This window comes from Convolutriloba macropyga, chromosome 1 (assembly GCF_964194025.1).
Source record: "Convolutriloba macropyga chromosome 1, txConMacr16.3, whole genome shotgun sequence".
Lineage (NCBI taxonomy): Eukaryota > Metazoa > Xenacoelomorpha > Acoela > Convolutidae > Convolutriloba > Convolutriloba macropyga.
The window spans coordinates 18,438,986-18,463,086 of NC_134468.1; the positions used below are offsets into that span (position 1 = coordinate 18,438,986).

A 24,101-nucleotide genomic window follows, 5' to 3' on the forward strand; every position below is an offset into this window, starting at 1 on the left:
AAAATCGGTAAAAATCAAAGTGAAATTGCCGCATGTGAACAAAAACCAGTAGCGAGAAAGCGAATTTTTGTTCAAACACCGTTTTCTCACTCTACTTTAAAATTAGAGCAAAAAATTTCACGCCACAAAACCACTCGCTTTTTCACTCCACTTCCTGTTTCGGCGTGACCAAAATCACTACTCCAATTTGACTTCAAAAAATATGCAAATGCGCGAAGATCTTAAAAAAAGACAGCGCCCCAATACAACTCAAATTCTTTGAATTGTAAAAAAAATTAGGAGCGCTATAATAGCCGGCTGAGAAGCTGAGGCGACTATTAATTATTTAAATATTAATTAAACATACCCGGCAGATTGCCGGAAAATAGCTGCCGTTGATTCCAATAAGCATGATTAGGATTGAAAGAGTAGAAGATATTGAAAAAAAAGATATTTTTGTACAAAAAATTTATTAAGTCCGATTTATTTTGATGGCATTTCGTAGTTGAACATACTTCTGTTTCTTAGAGAGAAGTCACAGGGTTACTTTCAATACCAATAAGCATTAAAGATGGTAACTAAGACTTAATAGGAACGACATTCAAATAGCGGGCATCTAAAATTGGGCTTTATCCCGCTTCTACTTGACTTCAATTTTTTATACTGAATCCGTTCATTTTGAATTGCCTTGCTGAGCAACCGATGTTCAAAATCACTCTTAGCAGAATGAGAGAAGAGAGAAACTAGCCTAGAGAAGTCAAAAAGATTTCACGCAAAATGTTAAAAAAAGCGGCAAAATGAGGTAAAGCGAAACATTTTTTTATTCGACGAAGTAAAAAAACAGAGCAGGACAAGTCCTGACGTACAATTCAAAGAACTTCCATTGACTTAACAAACAACTAGACCTAGAACGGACAATGAGTGAATTGGGAAAACCATTTCTAACAAAATCAGATGAAAAAAAAACAAAAAAAACTGAAAATCAATGTCAAAATGCTGCTAGGGAGAACAAAAAACTAGTGAGATATGTAATTTTGATTCTAACAAAAAACTAGGTCCAAAATGAGCTGTGCATGGATTGGGAAAACTATTAAGAAAAAAATCCGATCCAAAAAATCGAAAAAACAGTTAAAATCAGAGTGAAATTGCCGCATGTGAACAAAAAACCACTACCGAGAAACCGAATTTTTGTTCAAACACCGTTTTCTCACTCTACTTTAAAACTAGAGCAAAAAAGTTCACGCCGCAAAGCACTTGCTTTTTCGCTCCATTTCCTGTTTCGGCGTGACCAAAATCACCACTCCAATTTGACTTCAAAAATCACGAAAATGTGTGAACAGATCATAAAAAAATAATACATAGCCGGAAGAATTCCGGAAACGACTCGAAGTGAAAATCCATTTAAACGCCATCCAATTACTCTTCCAAGAAAACCTGCCTTCACTAATTTATGATTATTTTGAAACAAGGTCATGAAACAAAAACGTAAAAACAATAAAATCAAAAATGTTAAAATAAAAAATCTGATCAAATTTTGTTATAAATGGAGATCCAAAAAAAACCATTTCTGCCAAAATAACTTCATCAAAACAACTAGTACTTACAAAAACCAATTATGTGAATTTTGAAAAAAAATACTTTAGGCTAAAATTATGAAAAAAAAATAGCTCTTAAAAAACAACTTTCACTGAAAAACTGGAAAAAGCTACTAAATTTTTTTAATTTTTCAAAAACATATAAATCCAAACGAAAATTCCCTTCAGCCAATAGGGTATCCAGATGCTCGCAAAACAATAGGCAAGTCATAATAGGCAAAGAAACTTAGCTAAAAACAAAAAAAATGAAAAACTGCAAAAAATTAAGAAAAATAGTTCCAATTTTCGCCATTTCTTTGTCATATTTCTCAAAAAAATGATTTTTACCCACAAAACTGTAACCAATTGTTATCATAAAATTGCTCAAGTAGTAGGGTTTTCTTCAATACCCATTTGATCAAGTAAAACAAAATAATCGTCAAAAAAACGCAAAAATTAGCCCGAAAATCAGCAAAATACATTAAAAACCTCCGAATTATAATAAAATTCACATTTAATTCCAGAAACCTTCAAACCACTACCGAAACCAGCCTAAAATTAAAACAAAATCATAACCAAACCTCTTAACCAAAATAAATAAAAAAACTGCTTTAAAATGCCGCACGTGAACAAAAAAATTTCGCTCGCTAAGAGAAAAATTTTTCACACATCAATTTCTGGCTCAAAAACAGCGGTATGAACAAAAACCACTCTCTTTTCGCTCCGCTCTTCACTTTTGTTCAGCGCAAAAAATCACTCCAAACTTTTTCACGCCTTTCATTTCCCGCTTCAAAAATCACTCCAATAAAATTGATTAAAAAAACATAGCAGGACAAGTCCTGACGTACAATTCAAAGAATTTTCATTGACTAAACAGAAAAACTAGACCTAGAATGGACTATGATTGAATTGAGAAAACCATTTCAAAAAAAAATCAGATAAAAAAATAAGAAAAAAACAGAAAATCAATGTCAAAATGCCGCATGTGAACAAAAAAACCACTAGCGAGAAATTAAAATTTAATTCATACAAAAAACTAGGCCTAGAATGAGCTCTGAATGGATTGGGAAAACCATTTAGAAAAAATCCGATCCAAAAAATCGAAAAAACAGTAAAAATCAGAGTGAAATTGCCGCATCTGAACAAAAACCACTACCGAGAAACCGAATTTTTGTTCAAACACCGTTTTCTGACTCTACTTTAAAATTAGAGCAAAAAAATTCACGCCGCAAAGCCACTCACTTTTTCGCTTCAATTCCTGTTTCGGCGTGACCAAAATCACTACTCCAATTTGACTTCAAAAAATATGCAAATGCGCGAAGATCTTAAAAAAAGACAGCGCCCCAATACAATTCAAATTCTTTGAATTGTGAAAATTCTTTGAATTGTAAAAAAAAATAGGAGCGCTATGATAGCCGGCTGAGATGAGGGCGGCTATTGATAACTTCTCAAATCAATAATTTCGAAATAGCGGAAAACTTGTTGAGATACGGCTGGTGGACATTAGATCGTGCAACCGTGGACAGAAAGCTGCAGTGGACAACAGTGACGGTGGGGGTGAATCATAATAACGTAGATCAAAAAATTTTAGCGAAGTTGAGCTGGCTTTCTTATCGGAAAATATTGTCTACACAGATACATACCTCTAATCTCAAAACCATCGAGCGGTGAAAACTTTTGAAAATGTCAAGTAAACTTACCCAAGAGAAGTGTAATATTGGCGGCGTAATGATTAAAGATTTGCGCTCCAGGATCTTCTAGAGCTCCAGTAGGAATGAAAAATTAGTTCATATATAACCATCTTTAGCGTACCAACAAGAACAATAAAAAACTGGAGTTCAAAAAACGAGAGCCAAAAATATGAGTTCAGTGTTCCTTTTCTGTGTGTTAATTGGAACTCTAGTAGCTTGAATAGTTAACCTGTTAAGTACCAACAACTCATGATAAACTTCGAAAAGTTTTGCAACAGTTCCAGCTCATAATTAGATGTAATTAGATGAAAACTTCTACAACCACATCAAAAATATGCTTCGAATCAGTAAGCATCATAATACAATTGCTATTATTGCAACCAAAGCAGAAAAATGCTTTTCAAGGACTTCCTATTATTTTGCCTGATGTCAAAAACCAGCCTTTCAAACTTATTAAGTTTTAATAGAGCTTGTTGATACGGCGAGTTTTATCGAAGTGCTTAAGTAAAACTCTAACGTATAGAAAACGCCCGTAAAAGGCAACTTTATTCTTTCGAAGCAGTTAGTACAGAAGAGAACATCATTACACTTGGACAATAAAATAATTGCACTTTGAAGATTGATTAGATTGTCGGACTAGTAATTTCTAAGATAAAACTAAGACCCCAGACCTGAGATTCGCTGCAAGTGATATTGCACAAGTTTACATAAGAGTTTGAGCTTGTCAATATACAAAAGCCTTCGTTACAAAAGGTAGCCCCTCTTTATGCTACAAGGTATTTTGTCTGATTTAGAAGTGTTATATTTGTAATTTTAGAGGGTGGAGGAAGAGTCAATGATTGGCTGGTGCTCCTGGACTGCGTTGTTGAGTTTCTCGCAGTACCACCTGGCCATGAAGACGAAGAGGTTAAGTAGCACCGTAGAGAACACAAACCAGCATGATGTCTAAAACAAAGGATGATGAACAGCATAAGAATAGATAGCCGAGAAGTTCTCAATTTCTACTATTTTTCAACTGGTCACACTATTACCAAAGTGCAACACATTCGAAAACAACGCTCTCAAATTGTCGGAAAATAGAGGCGATAGCTTTGTAGAACTGCAGTTTAATGAAGAGAAAAACCGAAGTCATTTTTGAGAGTGAGGTAAGTCACATGTGACCAAAAACAACAACCAGAATGAACAAAATGATTATTGGTCAATTGACCAATAATCATATGGTCGTAACAAAAATCTTGAAGACGAAATAAAAAAAAACAACCAAAAGAAGGGCAATAATAGCCTCAGCTATCGCTTTGCGGCTATTAAAAAACAGACCACAAAAATTTTCTCTTCTTTTAATTGCTGAGATGCTATTTTAGTCCACATCTTCATAACTTGCTTCTTCCTCTAATGATTGCTCTCAAATAACCTTCAATTGGAGCAACACACAAGCAGTTGGCCAAATCTTAAATTGAAGTAAGGACAACTCATTTTGATAGTTCGGATAGTTTGAGAATGAGCAGGTCAAATGTAAATAACTTAATTATGGGAACGAGCAAAAAAATCACACTACTAACAGTGAAAAATGGCATCATGTACGCGATTCAATCAAAATTGCATGAGTGAAAGAACAAAAGGCAGAATTGAAGTGATGCTGACGTCAAATGTTGACAAATCTTAACAAAAATATTGACGACGAAATAGAAAACAGCCTGAAGAATCCTGAAAGTGACTCAAAACGCCGACCCACCGAAAACCACCTATCAAAACAGAAATTGAGAGTCAAAAGAAAAATCTATTGAATCCAAAGCCACAAAGCCATACCTGTGTTTGCCGAGAAAAGGCATCTGCGTGACCAATTGTTCAATGAGGTACTTGAAAATTAAATACTTGCATGGGAGAAGAAACCTACCATTGTAATCACCAAATCAAGAAAAATAAACAATTACACGTTCAGACAGCCTAACAAAAAGACAAATAGAAGTAAAGCTTTACGAACAAAAATTTCCTTAAGATTTTGCTGAAAAAACTTCCGAAACCCCAAATCATTGCATTATTCGAATCATATTTTCCTATAAAAATGAAGAAAACGTAAAATTTTCAATATGCACAGTAACCGACAAACGTGAGAAAGATAACCGGACTAACGACGGTAGAGATGACTGGCCCTGACGCTCAGATCCCTGATACTCACTATTCGAATAACACAAAGAAAACTGCGTGTAAAAGATCTTAGAGATAGTAGAATTTCATGAAAACGAAAAGAAAATCAAACTTTTAAATACAAAACTGCTATTGAAACAAAACAACAGAAAAACTATTTCTCGGTTTTGGATGCACGGCATCTCAAAAGTTTTTGGAGATAGTTCGTTATCGTAGCGAAAATCTTTTGAAAATAAGTTGTCTTGCAAAATTTGTTTATATCAGGAAACGACTGAAAGGACAGACTGTAGCCCCAAAATAGTTATTTGAAAACAAAAAAAGGGTCACAAGCAATCATTCCGAAAGTAAATGTTAATCATTTCCTAATATTTCATTCATTAAATTATAAGAACTGCACACATATTTACATAAATCAACATCATTAAGCCAACTATTTAGATTAAAGCAAGAAAGGACAAAAATTCCAACGCATGAAGGAACAGCGAAGAGAATAAGAAATAATGTACAGAAATGTTTTTCCAGGAAAACAAAGATGCAAATAGCAAAAAAAGAATTGAACACAAAAAATTGCATAACGACAAATTTAGAATTTTTAAAACACAAAAAAACTTAAGATGTATTTAGAATTTGCTACAAGCCTTGTAAACCCATCAAATTCATTGAGACAATTTTGTTAAAAAACGATGAAAACAGTTTTTAAATTAGTAGTATCTGAAATCGTCTGCTAAAAGTATTGAAAAAATGTTTCGAAACTACAATTAAGATACGAGTTTTTGATCAATTTGCCGAACCTAATGCTAATGACTGTCAAACTTTTAAGATTAAGAACCACCCTTTACAACATGAAATTGCCTCCTCAAAACAATATTGGTGAACCGCATAATTAGAAACTTAACCTGATTATGCCTTTTTTGAGGACGAAAAGTTTAAGAGTCAGACACAAAATCGCATTAAAAAGACCACGAGACTAATATAAATGCAACAAATTTCGTTTGAGAGCAATTAAATGGAACGCATGAGTTAAAACAGGTTCGTTACCATAAACACTGATTACATAAAGTCAACTTAAAGCTGCAAAAATGAGGAATTTATTGGATAAAGCAAAGAATAGATTTTAAAAAATTATATAAGCCTATTTTACTCTTAAACCGCATTATTGTGCTCTAGAAACACTTTTTCATCAACTGTGAAGGGCTAGAAATTAGAAAAATTGAAGAAACGCTGCTAAAACGGTTGGCTCAATGCATTTTCCTTTCAAAAAACCATTAAAAGTCAAAAAGTCATTCATTAAAGGGAGCACATGAACAGAAAACTTTTCTCACACAGTAAAAACTAGTTCACAGGGCAATCTTACTCACTTTCGCTTTTAGGTCAAAACTCTGTCTTAAGACACTACTTTCGGTTGAAAAGACCTTAAGACCACCGAGTCGAAATAATGACAAGACCAATAACAGCCAAACCAATCGCTTTGCAGCTAACAAAAACTGGTAGATCGCCAGAAAATAGCCACAATAGCTTCGGACGTCAGCACTCTCAAAAAGATGGTAAAAACACGAAAAATTTTCTTTGTAAAATCTGAGATATTATATTTTGATTGAATCTATTTTACTTATTGCTGTTTCTCTTAGGTGCTCTCAAATAACCTTAATTAGAGTGACACACGTTCAGTTGACCTTATCTCTTTGAATTAAAGTACAGAAAAGTCAATTTCAGAGTAAGGAAGTCATTTTTGAGAGTGAGGTAAGTCATGTGTGACCAACAACTTAAAAACGCGAATGAACAAAAAAAACTTGCTTCACAACTAGTGAAAAATGACGTCATGCACACAATTCAGTTGAGATTGCATGAATGAATGAACAAACATACCCGGCAGATTGCCGGAAAATAGCCGCCGTTGATTCCAATAAGCATGATTGGGATTGAAATAACAGAAGATATTGAAAAAAAGATTTTTGTGCAAAAACATTTTTTTAAGTCCGATTTATTTTGATGGCATTTCGTGGTTGAACATACTTCTGTTTTAGAGAGAGGCTACAGGGGCTACTATCAATACTAATAAGCATTAGGGATGGTAACTAAGACTTATAGGAACGACGTTCAATTAGCGGGCATCTAAAATTGGGCTTTATGGGTTTATCCCGTTTCTACTTCTGACTTCAATTTTTTATACTGACCCTGTTCATTTTGAATTGCTTTGCTGAGCAACTGATGTTCAAAATCACTTTTAGCAGAATGAGAGAAGAGAGAAACTAGCCTAGAGAAGTCAAAAAGATTTCACGCAAAATGTTGAAAAGGCGGCAAAATGAGGTAAAGCGAAACATTTTTTTATTCGACGAAGTAAAAAAAAAATAGGAGCGCTATAATAGCCGGCTGAGAAGATGAGGGCGGCTATTAAAAAAGAAGATTTGACGAAATTGTGACGTCAAATGGTCGTAACATACATCTTGACGACGGAATAAAAAAACATAGCAGGACAAGTCCTGACAAAATTCAAAGAACCTTTATTTACTAAACATAAACTAGACCTAGAATGGATTATAAACTGATTGTGAAAACAATTTAGAAAAAATCCGATCAAAAAATCGGAAAAAAACACAGTAAAAATCAAGTCAAATTGCCGCATGTGAACAGAAAACAAGCGAGAAAACGAATTTTTATTCAAATAACTTTTTTTCCCTCTACTTTAATATTAGAGCAAAAAATTTCAAGCCGAAAAACCACTCGCTTTTTCGCTCCACCTCCTGTTTCGGCGTGATCAAAATCATCAAAAATGTGTGAACAGATCTTAAAAAAGACACCGCCCCAACACAATTCAAATTCTTTGAATTGTTAAAAACCAAGAGAAGGCCAATAATAGCCCCAGCTATCGCTGTGCGGCGATTAAACAACTTATTTTCAACTTATAGTTCTTTGCTCTCGCAAACTAAGCTTCAGAAAAATGTAGTTCTTCATTATGCACTGATTCGGGGTACTTTCGTGTCAATTTCTTCTTGCCTTGGTTGTGTGCAGAAAAGTGAAGAACTCTCCATGTGTGTCGTGTATGAAGGGATCAGCCCACACCACGTCATACATGTTCCCACATCTGAACAAAGTGTAGATCACATTAAAATTTCTACAGAGCTACGCTAACTTGCTGTCATTCACCACAGGGCAAAATTTGTAATAATTTTCGAATAAATTTGTGGTCTATTTGTCGAACAGTTTTAGCGCTACGGAACCATTAACAAGCTTAATGATTCGGATAACCAAAAATGTTGGTTTAGTTATTTCAAAGTTCAAGACAGCAACGGAAAATGAGAGAGATTAACGTCAAACTTATTCAGCGTCTGCTATTTTATTGATCTTCTAAATAGGAAAAAAAGTGACGAAATCAACATCTATAGATGCAAAAGCGCCATTATGATAGGCAACACTCACATATAGTGTCCATCACTTTGACTTCTGATTGTCGAACAAAGATTCCGAAGCCCTGCAGAGGCAAGACAGGCCGCGAAGAATGAGAGAAACGTCATCACTACATGTAACACGATCTGGATGGGGAAGGGCGAACAACACGTAGCTCTACAACAATCAGCACAACTACACGTAATTGCATCAAATTTATTTGGCAGAATTGCAGGTAATTCTTAGTAAGTGAGGCCGGTAAGTTTAAGTGACAAAAAAGCAAAACGACAAAACTTCTATTCAATACAAGGAAGGCATCAGCTATTGTGCTCCAATTAACAACTGAAACAACACAAAATTTCGCTAGATAAGTTTCAGTAGATAAGAAAAAATTTTCAATTAAGGATTAAACAGTCTACAACTTTTATAATTTAGTTACATTTATTTACGCACAATTTTGATAAATAGCCGAATTAATTGAAACAGTTATTAGCATTGCCTACTCAATTCCGAATGCCTCTCGTCCAGTGCAACACATAGCCAACAAGTAAGAGCCGTAGAACACGCCCATGATTAGGAGGATGGCATTAATCCAACAGATGTAGGCACAAGATGAGTCCCTGCCCCAATCTACCACTTGTAGAGCACCATGCTCATCCATGTGCACCTCCGCAAACAGCATACAATGTTGGTGGAAGCTCCCCTGTAATTAATATGCAAACTAAACCTACTTCTGATTGTTTTGAAGTCTCATTTAGTTAAAACTCAGGGCTGAAAACAATCGGGATCCGTGCTCCTACGCCCTATAGGCAATTTAAGTTTCATGGTCACAAACACAAAGAAGAGGTACAGAAAATATGTTACAAGGACATGCAAAACGTGATTCTTTCGATGATTACAAGTATATGAAAAAAGAAGGCACATGAAACGCCGGATCAGTAATCAAGTTGTTTTGATAACAAAAAAAAAAAACACTGAATTTCCAAATGAGTATAAATAGGTCAAGGAGCCTAAACATAACACAAATGGCAGCGTAAAGATATAACATAAGTAATAAATAACAGGTAAAAGATTTTCTTCTCCAGGTAGAAGAAACAAATTATACAAACTCAAAAATGAAGCGTTATTTAAATTTAAAAGCTTTCCAAGAAACATTGCCGACAATGTTTCCCATTGGGTCCTTCTGAAATTGTTGGAAAAAGTAGTTCTTGAAGACTTTTTTAACCCGCCTATTTGATTCATTCCCTTTTAAGTATTTTTCAAGACAATTATTAATTGATAAGCCTTTTCGGATAATACTTTTGTCCAACCATGATGTTTTTGACCTCTCTTCAAGAAAAATAGTTTTCGTCCTTGAATGTCTGTAGAACTTATAGGTTGGCAAGCTAAGTCCTGTTATTCTTCGGAAGGCAGGCTTCTTAAATGTCAAGAGTTGATTGACATACATTGCTGTTCTGTATTCAAGTAGTTGTTTAATTGGCAGTATATAGTTATCTAGTTTGATACTAAGTGATGAACTGTTAAATCGTTGAACATAACAAGCTTTAACTGCCCAATTGAGTTGCTTTTCTAAGGTTGTCAGAAGATTTTTTGAAATTGACGAAAGCAAAACAGCTGAGTACTGGAGATGACTAATAACAAGAGAATTCAGTAGGATTTTGCGCAAATGGTATGGTACTACGTTTCTCAGGACGTAAAGTGTTTTTATTCCTTGCGCCATCTTGCTGAGTATTTGTTTAACTTGTTGTTGGTACATCAATTTTTTGTCCAAAATTACTCCGAGATATTTCACATTCTCAACTTCTTTTATTATATGGTTGTCAACTTTAATAGACTCTGCTGCGGAAGAAGTGCCAAAGACAATGAACTCAGTTTTTTCTGAATTCAGTTTTAAAGAATGGTATGAAAAATAGTCAACAAGCGAAGAAATTGATTTCTCAAAATGCAGCTTGCAATCAGTAATTTTTTTGCCGAAAGTATAAACAACTGCATCATCAGCGTATTGGATTAAACTGCAGTTGATGAAATTTGGTAGATCATTTACATATAGGTTGAATAGGAGTGGTCCTAAAACTGTGCCTTGTGGAACTCTTTGCCTAACCTCCAGCCAGTCAGATTCAGCTTCTGGTATCACTACTCTTTGATGTCGGTTAGTGAGGTAACTCTTAATGAAAAGGATAGCCGAAGAAGAGAAACCAAGGTGTTTAAGTTTTTCTAGTAAAACTGAGTGGTCGATTGAATCAAAAGCTTTTGACAAATCTAAAAACGCCGCAGTGACCACTTTTTTTTCATCAAGTTTCTGTCTTACAGTTTCTGTCAGATATACAAGAGCATCAATTGTTGAAAATTTTTTCCTGAATCCAAACTGTGTTTTGGATAGGAGGTTGTATTTTGATAGGTGTTCCTCTATTTGATCTTTGATTAAAATCTCAAGAACTTTTGACAAAGCAGGCGTTATAGAAATAGGCCTATAATTCAGCGGGTTTTCAGTGTCTCCTTTTTTGTGGATAGGTGTAATATTTGCCAATTTCAGTAGAGAAGGAAATTTGTTTTGTTTAAGAAATCCGTTGAAGAGAAAACATAACGGCTCTGCTAAAATATGAGCACCATCTTTTAATGCCCAAGCCGGAATAGTTGAAGGACCCAATGGTTTGTTTTTATTGAGGTTGTTGAGAGCTTTACGACACTCAAATGTGGTAAAGAAACGAAACGAGAACAAATTAGGGTTGATCTGCTGAAAGTTTTGTTTAATGGTTGGTTTATTTAAAAGAAATTCACCAAGTTTACTAAATTTATAGTTAAGCAAATTCGCTATTTTTTTGCTGTCGGTTATTACATCCTCAAAGCAGTTTTTCAAAGAGAGAATTTTAGTTCCTGTTCTAGATTTATTTCTGACTTCGTTGATCAGATTCCATTGTTTCCTGGAGCTGTTAGCAGACTCAATCAATTGTGTTTGGAAGCGTTCATAATCTTTCAGATACTCTTTACTCGTCAGATCTTTTAGTTTTAGGAAATTATCAAAATTTTCTGATAGTAGAAATTCGTTCCTCTTTTTATTGAGGCATTTTGTTGCGTTTGAGACAAACTTATCTGCAAGTGAAAAATTAGGTTTGTTGTTCCGTATAAAAATTTTTCTGATTGGTGCATGTAATCTGATTACATTTGCAATCAGACTTTCAAAACGTGAGAACATTTCTTCGATATCATTAGATTCATAGATGAGGCTCCAGTTAATGTAATTTAAAGAATTTCTGAATTTGTGGGGATCATAATTACGCTTATCAAATATCAGTTTCCTGAGTGGTTTTTGTTTTTGAGTCAGCGTGAAATCAGTGAATAGAATTTGTGCAAGATGATCGCTTTTGATAGGAGAGTCGAATACATAATAGTATTTCCCTCTCAGCCCATTATCAGTTATGATATAATCTAATAAACTGCAGCTACCGTTCTGGTGCCTGGTTGCAGTTCTTGAATTCATCAAGTGCAAGTCGTAAGGTAGAATAATTGTATCCAGTTTCTGTTTTTCTTTGTTGTTCAAGTAATTAATGTTGTAATCTCCTATTAGGCATATTGATTTATTTTCAGTGGAAGCCTTATCGATGCATAAAGCCAATTCATCCAAAAACTGTGAACAAAATTGTTTATTTGGATTGTAAGAAATATTAATCAAGATACTTTTGTGAGAGGATAATTTGCATTCAACCCATAAACTTTCAAAAATTTTGGACATGTTGTTAAGGTCTTTCCTGATTTTCGAATTGCAAAATTTGGGTACTAATAATAACAATCCTCCTCCTTTTTTATCCTGTCGATCACATCTGTGGATATCAAACTGATAGGGATTAGGGTTATAAAAACTATTACTATCAATACTGGTCAACCAGGTTTCTGTTAAACCGTAAATACAATTTGGACCGATGTCATTGAGTAAACTCTTCAACTGTAGCTGTTTTTTCTGGATACTTTGACAGTTAGCATGCACAATTTTCAGCTGCATGGGCCATTTTTTACATTTTGTGTGTATACTATTTAAGGTTTCCAAAGGCCCTGGGTTTCTTTCAACATCCCCGTGAATTAACATAAGTATGTGAACATATAGAAGGAAAAAGAGCCCAGATGAGAAAAAACATACAAAGCCGAAAACTTTCAGCAGGTCAACTTTTATCAAACACAAATCAAGTTTTTTTAATTTAGAATTGTAAGTGAGGCTCAGTGGCGTGGGAAAGTTTAAAACCACTGTTTGTCTCGTCAAAAAATAATAACATAAATTTATCAGAATTACAGCTTTCAACATTATACTCAGTTATTGATGTCAAACCGCTCGTGCCTAATGAATCAAACAAACTATCAAAATGTTTCCATTTATTTCATCTAAAAGTCAAGGTTTGACAACAGTTAATATGGATGATAGCGATTAAATGATAGGTTGTTGTTTGGAGGCTGTGAAAAGTAGCGTTGCTGATAATTAGAGAATTTATTTTGCATTTTATAAGATGCGTTAGATGTTACTTTACTAAAGTCAATAACCCCATTTGAGGTTTTTAATAGGTATCCCAGCAGTATGTTTTTCAGGAATGGTATTCCCAACTTATAATCTAAATGCACATTGTCATGGTACAATTGGTTGAAATGTGTGATGCGTGGATTGTATGTTGAAACACTTCGAATAATATCATTTAGCTTAAGCACTACAATTGCATTATCAACATTCCCATAAGTATTTAGCAAATCATTAAAGACTGCAATTTTTTCATTTTTATCACTGTTTATAGGTATCTCCCTAAAAGGAGGAATTTCACACAGCACCATTGAATCGGGAGTAAATTTTTCCATGCATTTATCAACCAGTTTTTGATAGTCCGCAAACAAATCTTTACCATTTTTGGAAGATTTTGAAACGCTATTAGTCCCATCCTGCAAAATTAGGGTTTTTAGTTTTTTTGATTCATACTTGTCAACAACTTTTAATTTTTCAAGCGTCGTGGAACCCCGGTATGCATGAATTGCAACGTCCAGTGGAATACTTGCATCATCATACAGCTTTGCTATTATGCTACTACCCAAAACACAATTCTCCTGCAAAGTCGTGAAATCATTTTTTTTGAAATCTCTGACCTGTTCCTGGAACAAACCAAAACCATTGGGGGATGATGCTGACTGTTTCTCAGAGTTGTTGCCTTGTTCTCCTCCAAGGCAGGGATGAGCATCAATTTTCGTTTTGAGTCCCGTTAACACTTGTTCAATAAATAAATCTTTTCGATGTAATTTATTAGACAAATCAACATAAAGTTTGTAGGAAGTATCTTTATTTAGCTGTTTCCATTCATCAAGAGTTAGCAGGTTGGGAACTTGACAGCTGCTATCTATATTCATTGCTTTAATCTTCACAAGAAATGTTTTATGTAAAGGAAACTGAGAGAATTTGTTCAATTCAATGTGCACGAAACGATTTTGTGTATTCAAAAAAAGAGCATTTAAAGGTCAACTGTTTGAATCAACTGTAAAGTGAGCGTCTGAATCAACTGTAAAGTGAGCGTCTGAATCAACTGTAAAGTGAGCGTTTGAATCAACTGTAAAGTGAGCGTCTGAATCAACTGTAAAGTGAGCGTCTGAATCAACTGTAAAGTGAGCGTCTGAATCAACTGTAAAGTGAGCGTCTGAATCAACTGTAAAGTGAGCGTCTGAATCAACTGTAAAGTGAGCGTCTGAATCAACTGTAAAGTGAGCGTCTGAATCATCTGAATAAGGAACCTTTACAATTTTACAAAGATGCCTTTCTCTGGGGCTTCACAGGCTAAAGATCAAATTTCACACCGTCCCAAATTTTTACCGGCCAGGCTATTTTCACTAGCGCAAACAATTTCTTCAGAAACGCAGATCAATATTTTCATTAAGAAGAGCAGGGGCGATCTAACTGATCGAATAGCTCCAGAACTAAATCGATTTATGGAATCTGATTGTTGGCATGTAGAGCTTTCATCGGCGAAGTTTTTTGACAGGTTATCCGAGAATCCGCCGCTGTTTTAAGTTCTAACACCAACGATTTTGTCGTCTCTATTAAACATTTCTTTTTTCGTGAACATGACCATGTCATCAGCGGATTGCTAGCCTTCTTACTGTCGTTAGCTAAATTTTTGGCTGCCGAGTTTGACTATTTTTCTATTAGGTAAAATGAAAGACAATGTCAAGCATTTCCAAAAGTCAAAAGAGGTCGATTAGGCGATGCAGTTGCTTTACCTGACTAGTTATTTTAAGTTCCAGTTTGATGAAATAACCCTGGTTCTTCCAACCAAAGCATGGTTTAAACCAAAAATAAACAATTGACAAAGAGTCATTGTTTGAATATATTATTGAATTAATTCAGGTAACCAATCACAACAGCTTTGTTATTCGCGTACTACATCCAATTCGCTATTTCTCGCCTTATTGTTCGCAATTGTATAATAAAAGCTATCCCCTCATATTGGGTGACAACATTTGACAATTTAAACCAAGCATACGCAGTCTCACCGTTCATTGGGCGAGACAAAAAATTAAGGTTTAAGCAATCCAATTGATCGACGCAGCTTTATTCATAAATGAACGCGACATGTGACAGTCCACTTGTAATTTGTGGTTGACAATCGTGCTTCCCTAGCAATCAGCATTGTGGCTATACCACTCAGGGCGCTTATTGAAACCACCTGAGTGAGCCGATTGAATGATATCGGTAAACCTGTACGCTCTTTTCAATGTTCTCGTTAACTCAGATAGCCCACCATAAGTTTCTAATGCCAATGGCATTAAGTGTATGTCCATCCAGTTGCATCTCTAACAATATTGCTCAATTTTTATCTTCAGCTAGGCTTAGAGCATAACCACACGTCCTCGTCGCATCTGATACAATACTGGCTGACAGAGGGGACGCAATGGTGACGTCTAAAGCTGCGGGTTGTACTGCTATAAAACTGGGCAAATACACATCTCCTCATCTCTGGTAGAAGATGTTCGCAAATAGGAGAAAGATTGGCTGACGTACAAGCTGCCATTATTGTCTCTTACTCTACCATGACTAGAAATATGATACCGCCGCCACCATGACATGAAACGGCATGATCCCCAAAAATGGCCAAAACTCCAGACTTACAATAGGGGCATTTCCTTACTGAGTCGTAGCGGAACTCCCAACCGGAATTTCAAAGGCATTACGTATAAACTCAATAGCCCAGAAAATTAAAATAGATGTTTTTAGTTTTATTCTGAAGCCAGGTTCACAATGAGATTTCCACTCAAAAGATAATTTGTTCCACTCATTTGGTTCTGCAAAGGACAATTTCTTCTCACATGCATAAACTTGAAAACTGACTTGACAAAAAAATTGTTCAGTACCAGAACAGTTCAAAATGCTCCAACAGATACACAAGAGTTTTCGAAGGATGGTGAAGATGATAGTCGATCAAAAAAAATTTTAAAACTCTTTTGCTTACAGGCAGCCAGTGAAGTTTTCTCAAATACTGGTTTGTAGGGGGTCGTTGGAGAGTAATGTAATATCAATCGAGCGCATAAATTCCTAATATGCTGTAGTTTTAGAAAAAAGTTAACTCCGGAGGCGTAGTAAAGCGTTAAAATAATCAATTGGTGATAACCAGTGATGAATCTTTTGAGTGCTATATGACAGTCTTCTCTAATTAAAGAAATCACTTGCTCTGGGTACGGCTTTCGCACTGAAGCAAATACTTTCGTACTTTCCACAATTGGTATTCTCTCTAATTTTCTGTTCCCAGAAGCAAAAAATTAAAACTCGTTCACCGAATTCAATTAAATTTAAGTCGACTTTCAGCTTTCGGCACTTCATACTAAAATTCCGCTCCAAATTCGAATAGAGAACTTGAAGACAGCATATTGAAACTTAACATCCACATGCTTATCGCAGATTTATGCATCACTCACACTCATTCAGCACACGTCTGATTTTTTGTGTATTGGAATAATAGCGGTGAACCGATTTTGTTGTCCAGCAATTGCAGCACAACAATTTGTCAGTGTTAACTGTTGAGTATATTTATATTGTAAATATAAATAACCTTTCAATAAAATCGAATTCATTGAAAGAATTCGATTTTAGTTTCTATTTTAGGTCAAGTTCTTTAACTAATTTAATGGTTCTTTTCCATTTTACGTAACGATATATTCTTAACTGCACATTGCCTCTTTACCATTTGCATTTTTTCTTATGTGTTTTGGAAGAAATTAACAACATTTTTTATTACTATACTGTCAGAACTCTTCCGTATTCCAGCAACCCATCTGTATATAAATGTAGATAAGGTTCACATGTCAATTCATTTAACAAGATAGCTCGTTCTAATTTGTGCGATGCAATGATCGTTTTAACACAGTCCACGAAAAAAAAAACAGAAAAGGAAGTTACCCCATTCCTGCCAAAGTTGCGATCAGGAAAGAGCAGCAAAAAACCATTTGAAAGAATGTCATAACAAACAATGGTCTATTCTAGCTTTTTGAGTCTTTTGAGCTAATTTTACACTACTTACTGAAATTAGAACCATGTTCTGCTATATTTGTTTGAAACGCATTGCAGGCAATTTTCAATTATCGAACCAAATTTAATCAGATTTAAATTTTTGGTCAAATTGCTCAAAATTTTTGCCTAAATTGGTTACGCATTATATATTATTCTCATTTTCCTTTACCATTTTTTACCACTAAGCATGTTACTGCGAAATCAAATGAGAACATTTTATTCGTCCTTTTAGAGCGCTTCTTTTTCAAAGTTGGTTGAACTTAGACCTCTTTCGTACCACATTTTCGTTTAAGATGAATTGTTCAAAACTATTGGGAGCTTAAATGTCTCTCACTGCTTAAAGTTGGTTTTGTTCTTGATCAATTCAGTATACTTATTGCATTTAAACTATTAATTCAATCAAAATTAATGAAAATTTGGTCCTTAATATCTTTTTTTTTTAAAAAAATTATGCTTCTTTGTTTTATTTCTGAGAAGGTTCAATGTTTTCCAAAGCTAAATGTGAATATTTATTGGTACCCGTTTCACTTTGGTTTACTGTTCATTGTGAAATATAAGAGATCAAACAACCGCAAGAATTGGAGAGAAAAATCTCTTCAATTTAGGTGCATTTTGCTAGCGTTAAATATTACGTCGATCAAAATATACAACCAGAATTGGTTAATAACAATATTTTCCTGAGGGGTACCAATCGAGCAGTGATACAACCGTAAACGATGGAATCAAATTTAAAAATGAATGAGTGAAAACTGTGACAATAATAACATACGAGTTAATCTTTAATATTCCTTGCTAAGTTTTGATTCAAAACTCTACTAGGCAGACATTCTTGTTGTTTTTCAATCTATCAGAAATTTACCCCTTGCAAAGTTCTTTTCGGTAAGAAACCATCATTTGCTTGTTATAACTTTTAAACTAATTCCACCTAAAATTGATACCAATATAATCATTCACTGCTGCACCTAATCATTTGTTTCTTGTTACAAAACCCGTTCCGTTCTCATTCAATTTTTTTTCCAAAAAATTTAAAACCTATTTTGAAGACTAAGCAATTTCAACTGTTTTGAAAGTTCTCGAAAACTTAATTTGATTTACTGCAAAAATGATGTCATATCCGCACTCTAATTGTCTTTAATCGAAATTCTTTGCAAACAATGAGAGAAAAGATGCTTTGACAAAGTTTTCGTTCTCAATACGTTTTCCAACGTCCAGAGCAGAACAAATTGTCAAAAAAGAGGAAAATATGGGAAAATTTTTGCTGTTCTTGCAGTTAAGCTACCAAAATCCATGCTAAAGGACAAAGTAAAATAAGACAACTCAGAGAAATCTGCTTGAGCTCTTAGGATCAAACAGAGGAAAGTCAAAAATTCTCAAGCAATTCTCAAAAACCCCGAAATATGTCAAAATTCTTTAATAGTTTTTGGTTTACATTTCTGCAAAAACACTGTAGCTAAACTCAAGCTAATAGCCCATTTGCAGGTTTCAAGTGTCATCGGCATAGAACAAAAAATACAAAAAAAACTTCAGAATTCACAAGTCCACAATTCACCATAAATTTTCTGTTAAGGCTGGCATCGACAAAAAATATCTCAAAATCTATACCTAAAACTTTTTCAAACTCAAAAGACTCCTATATGAATTTTGACGGACCTTTGCTAAATACCCGTTTCTCGAAAAACATGATTTTGGTGGTTAAACAAGATTTTGGTGGTTAAACGGTGGTGTTGATCTGGCCAAAGATTGGGGAGAACAATTTTTATTTCTTTTTATTCAAATTCTACTTAATGAGCTTTGTTGCTGTAAATTTTCTACTGTCGTCAATGTGACGTCATCCCTTGAGCTTTCTTAAAATTTCCTCCAGGTGTTTTTACACCTTTGGCAATCGCATCAGAGTTGCCAAGTGCAGCTATTCAGTTCATTGAACCTTTCACCGACTTATTTCACCATTAACTTTGCATTATCAATTCTGTTCGCTATTCGCAAATTTTTGAAGATATAATTTTCTCTCATTTTCTCAGTTCTCGTTTTCCTCAGATTGAAAAGTTCTGTCATTCGTCCTCGCATTTCATTGATTTCTGGTAGGTCAGCGTGTTCATTTTCCTCGCTCACCAATGTCAACAGGTTATTCATTTGCCGATACATGGGTAGAGGCAAGAGAATCAAAAGCCTGAGCTGACAATTACATGAGTTCCGCGGTCCACTTGATAAGACTCCCTCTGGAATTTCTCCAAGTTAATCAGATCTACTTTCGAGGGGCTCAGACCATTCAATCCGTATGGTAGCACCGGTAGTACGAGAGATTTGCATAGTCTCAGCTTTACAAAGGTCTTCACTTTGTACGATACATTTCGTCTCATGCTATAGAGGACTTAATTTGCCTTCTTGAGACGGTCCTTTATGCGCGCTGTCCAGCTTAGTTGGTTGCTTACCATAATTCCCAGATCTTTCACTTCGGAGGCGGGCTGCAATTTATGGTCTGCGAGATTTAGAATGGATTCATGTCCTCGTACTATCAGAGTTGAGCATTTGTCTTTCGCCAATTCCATATTGTTTACAATGACCCCAGCCGAGTCGATATTATCTTGGACCAGGGCTCTGGTCTTAGCTATTGCCAGCATCTTCAGATCGTCTGCGAAAAGGAAGGGCTCACTAAATGAAGTACATCCAGCATATCAAGATGCAGAAAAGAAGCGAACCAAGTAAAGATCCCCGAGGTAACCGTGATTTTGTGCAGAAATAGGCTCGTTCTGTTGGTCGTCTTCTGAAAGAAGACGGAAGGGCAGCCATTAGGGCCTATCAAATTCTACCAAGATGTGATAGATTTCATTCCTTTAGACCTTGAACATTGGGCTCTTCGGCTGTATCTCGTCTACTTCAAAGTTTTCTTTGAGTGAGTACACAGATTGGACAAACTTCAATATGAGTTCAATATGTTGACCTTTTCCACTTTGGTCGATGCTGATTGTCCGTTTTTGATGAGTACTTTGGGGAGGCTGAATGATTTGTTCAAACTTGTCAAATGTTTAAATGTCACATTCGTGTCTCTTGTGGACATCACATTGTCCTGAGTGTGTCTTCTCGAGCTCAGCAGATTCCGTTACTATGTTCTGCAGTTTCGCAACAGCTGTTTTTCGGTAGCTTGTTGGTTTCATCTGAAGAAGTCTTTTCTTTGTTTTGAGTTTTTTTGAGATTTGACGTGTTGGGAGTAATCCAGGTTGGTAGTGATTGTTGATGTCGTGTTCGTCGGGGGATGTCAAGGAGTCGATCCGGGAGCTAAAGAAGTTTTACAGCTCTTCGCACATTTTGTTGATGTTTGTGTGGCAAATGGGATTAAAGTCAACCTCTTCAAGGACTTCATTCAATTGTGCATAACCAGCTCTGCCGAAGCTTCTGAAGTTTTCTAGCATTGGCTTTTCTTCGAGGTTCGAACACTCCAGTAGAATCTTGATGGCTTTGTGGTTTGAGCAGTTAAAGATTTTCGTAAATTCTTTGTCAGGGCTGGCAAAAAGTGTGGTTTTTAAAGAAACTTACATCCAAGGTGTTGACCGAGCGAGTAGAGAAATCTACCTCTTGTTGATATGCTGCATTGTCAAACACGTCAATGAGAGTCTGTTCGTCATTGTCTTCACTTGCAAAGCTGTTCCAATTAGTTTCTAGAAAGTTTAGGTCAACACATATGAGGGTTGTCTTGTTCTTCGGCAATGCCACGAACAGTTTCCTGAAGTCTTCCGTCGTTTATCTGTATTTGCTTCCTTTCGGCGAGTTGTAAAATGCACAAATGATTATCACTTGTTGGTTGATTTCGAGTTTACATGTCACTGAGCAGTCGGGTTGATCGAACTTCATTAATTCGGAGTTGATGGTGTTTTAAACAGCAATGAGAACACGTCATATGAGTTTATATCGCTCTTTTGTGTCCAGTCAGTGCGCTAAATTAGGTAGTTGTCCAGTAGAAATTCCAATGTTTCGATATTTACATTCAACCAGGTCTCGCTCACGCAATTTATATTGTAATCAGTCAGGGTTATAGCGTCTGTGAACTTCATTCTGCGTTCGAGACTGACTAAACTTCGTGCATTTATGGAGAATGTTTAGAAAACCTAGTCAAATTTGATAGACCATTTCCTGTATTTCAACCGTCATAGGATCTTCTCAATTCCTTTATCTGGGACGGGACAACCATTACTTCTAGTACTTAGTTCACTGCTTCGGCAGTGAGGCCGAAAATTTCGGTTATCGTTTTCTCGAGGTCTCCTTTGACTCCTTGTATGCGAATGCTTTTCCGGACGTTGCGATCGAGTTCATTATTTGTTGTCCGTCACCCCTGATGGGGTGATCGTTACGTCTTTCGGCTGAACGACTTATCTCCGCATAGCTTTTGTCTACTTTCTCGCACATGTTTGATGGTGTTATCTACCTTTTTGTCCACACAGTTCGTCAGACGACTTTCCATTTTTTTCTGTTATCTCCCCTTTTATCTCCTGGGTTTCGGCTTCAATCTTTTCGTTCATCTCGATGGTCCACGGCATATTATGTAGGAATCACGTTCGTTTTTGCTCACACAATTGTTGCAGAGTAGCATTGCAAGCTGTCCCAGCTCTTTGATGCCGTTGACTGCGACGTGTGATAGCCATGTACAGCTCGACTTGAGATGGATATAAGCATTGCATGACACGTAGATGTATTTCATTGCACTTGCGATGATAGCTTTCTTACTAGTAACACAGTTTTTGTCATAATTTTTTCTGCAATTGGGTTAGATGGGGAAGAAAAGGTGAAGATAGAAGGCGTCTCAAGGGATAACGTCTATGATTAGAGTCTGGACAATGAAATCCAGTCCATTTTCACAGTAAACAATTAACAAGTTGTAGTATGAATCTTTGGTACCACTATATAAAGTACTTTCAATTGGTTCCACTATATATAGAAGGCTTAAAAAGATTTCAATTTTGGCTACAGATACAAAAAAGGGCTGGAATATAGTTCCCTCATTATAAAAAGTTATTGCAAGCATTAGGTCCAAATTTTTGCATTGTGAAGCCTTTCTGCGAAGTATAAGAGACCAAACAACTGCAAGAATTGGAGATAAAAATCCCTTCAATTCAGTTTTATTTTTCCAGCGTTAAATATTACTTCGATCAAAATATATCGTCAGAACTGGTTAAACATAGCTGGCAGATTAACAGAAAATAGCCGCAATAGCTTTGCGGATCTGCAATCCCAAAATGATACTAAGAGTCAAAAGAAAGTTATCATTAAATGTTGAGATTATATATTTTGACTATTAATCTGTATATTGCTGCTTCTATTAGCTGCTTTCAAATAATCTTCAAATAGAGTGACATAACTTCTCTTTGAATTAAAATTTAAAAAGTCAATTTTAGAATGAGGAAGTCATTTCTCAGAGTGAGATAAGTCTCGTGTGACCAAAAGTTTCATGTGAACAAAAAAACTCGCTCCAGTGAGAGTGAAAAATGACGTCACGCACACAATTCAGTTGAAATTGCATGAACGAATGAACAAAGAGGAGATTTGAATTGGTTGTGACGTCATATGGTTGTAACAAAAATCTTGACGTCGAAATAAAAAACCAAGAGAAGGCCAATAATAGCCCCAGCTATCGCTGTACGGCTAAAAAAATATATTTTTGCTTAGGGTAGCAACGGGGATGCAGCGATAATTTTTCAGCTTCTCAAGCATAAATTTATGATAGAAATTAAACATAATACTGATTAACAGCAAAAGCAGAAGCAAACTTTGCTCTTGGAGCAAAACAGAAAACTTGCGAATCTATAGAAAAACACTTGCGATGAAGAGGGATTAAAACTATGCTTGAAGAATTCTGATGGCAGATTTACTCCCAATTTAGAGCTTAGTAATCCTGGCTAGAGCTTCAAACATCAAACACTAAATTTCATTAGAATATTAAGCATGATAAATAGATTTAGTGCAATGCTCAAAGCAAAAGGAAGTTAATTTGAAACAGCATCCCAATTCTACAAGACAACCAATCAGGTCAGTTAAGCACATCACAACGCAAATGATGATCAACAACATGCACATACAATCTCCTTACCTTCGTTTTCGATAGAAACCCATCACCAATACACTCACTGAAATGATTAACTTCAGTTAAAACTTAGTAACTGGTTTAATGATATATGCAAGCAATCGGACGGTTAAATTTCAATTATGCAACTCCTCAGTTAAAAAATTACCAACAACAGCAACAAAGTGTTCCTCAAATACTCCAGCAAAGCTGCAAAAACTAATTACGACTGTGAATCGGATGTTTACCTTGACTACTCCAAGAGGTATTAGGGCACAGAATGCAGCAGTAGCACAAGCCATGTACAGCACAGCCTGCATTCCCATGAACACGTGATCCTTATTGTAGCCCATCGCCAACACTTCTTCAGCCACAATTCAATTAACTAGCCGTATTAATTAAAATAGTTGTCTGGTGGCAACTCACTGTGCTATGGATTATCTACTCGATTATATACATATTGGTCTGAAGCATCACTTTCATGTTTCACACAAAGGCTCAACAATGAATTAAGTATGAACATCTCAGAGTGCAGGAGGCATTTTCCCCAAAACAGGCTTAATTAGTGATCCATTTTCAATTAGTTCTAAAAAAAATACTAGAATACACTAAAACGTTCCCCGGATTGACAAAAACATAGCCGGTAGATTGCCGGAATAGCTGCGAAAGAATAGACCTGCGTGCCATATAATAGAGATGGAAACAGCTACAGATCTAAATTGAAAAAAAATCGACGCCGCTCAAACAACTAGGTAAAA

General features: G+C 35.6%; 1 protein-coding gene across 2 annotated transcripts; it reads right to left on the reverse strand.

Annotated features, from left to right (window-relative positions):
• Positions 1-3,773: 3,773 nt before the first annotated feature.
• On the reverse strand, positions 3,774-23,877 carry LOC142346450 (transmembrane protein 179-like). 2 transcript variants are annotated; one of them, XM_075398866.1, is made up of 6 exons: positions 23,592-23,876; positions 23,371-23,407; positions 9,277-9,476; positions 8,807-8,950; positions 8,384-8,471; positions 3,774-4,189 (listed from the first exon to the last, which is right to left on the reverse strand). In XM_075398866.1, the coding sequence occupies exons 3-6, from the start codon at positions 9,453-9,455 to the stop codon at positions 4,058-4,060; spliced, it is 543 nt and encodes a 180-aa protein (XP_075254981.1). In that variant the 5' UTR covers positions 9,456-9,476; positions 23,371-23,407; positions 23,592-23,876; the 3' UTR covers positions 3,774-4,057. The 2 variants fall into 2 exon arrangements, with proteins under 2 accessions (XP_075254981.1, XP_075254980.1); XM_075398865.1 differs by lacking the exon at positions 23,371-23,407 and having other exon boundaries at positions 23,592-23,877.
• Positions 23,878-24,101: the final 224 nt, after the last annotated feature.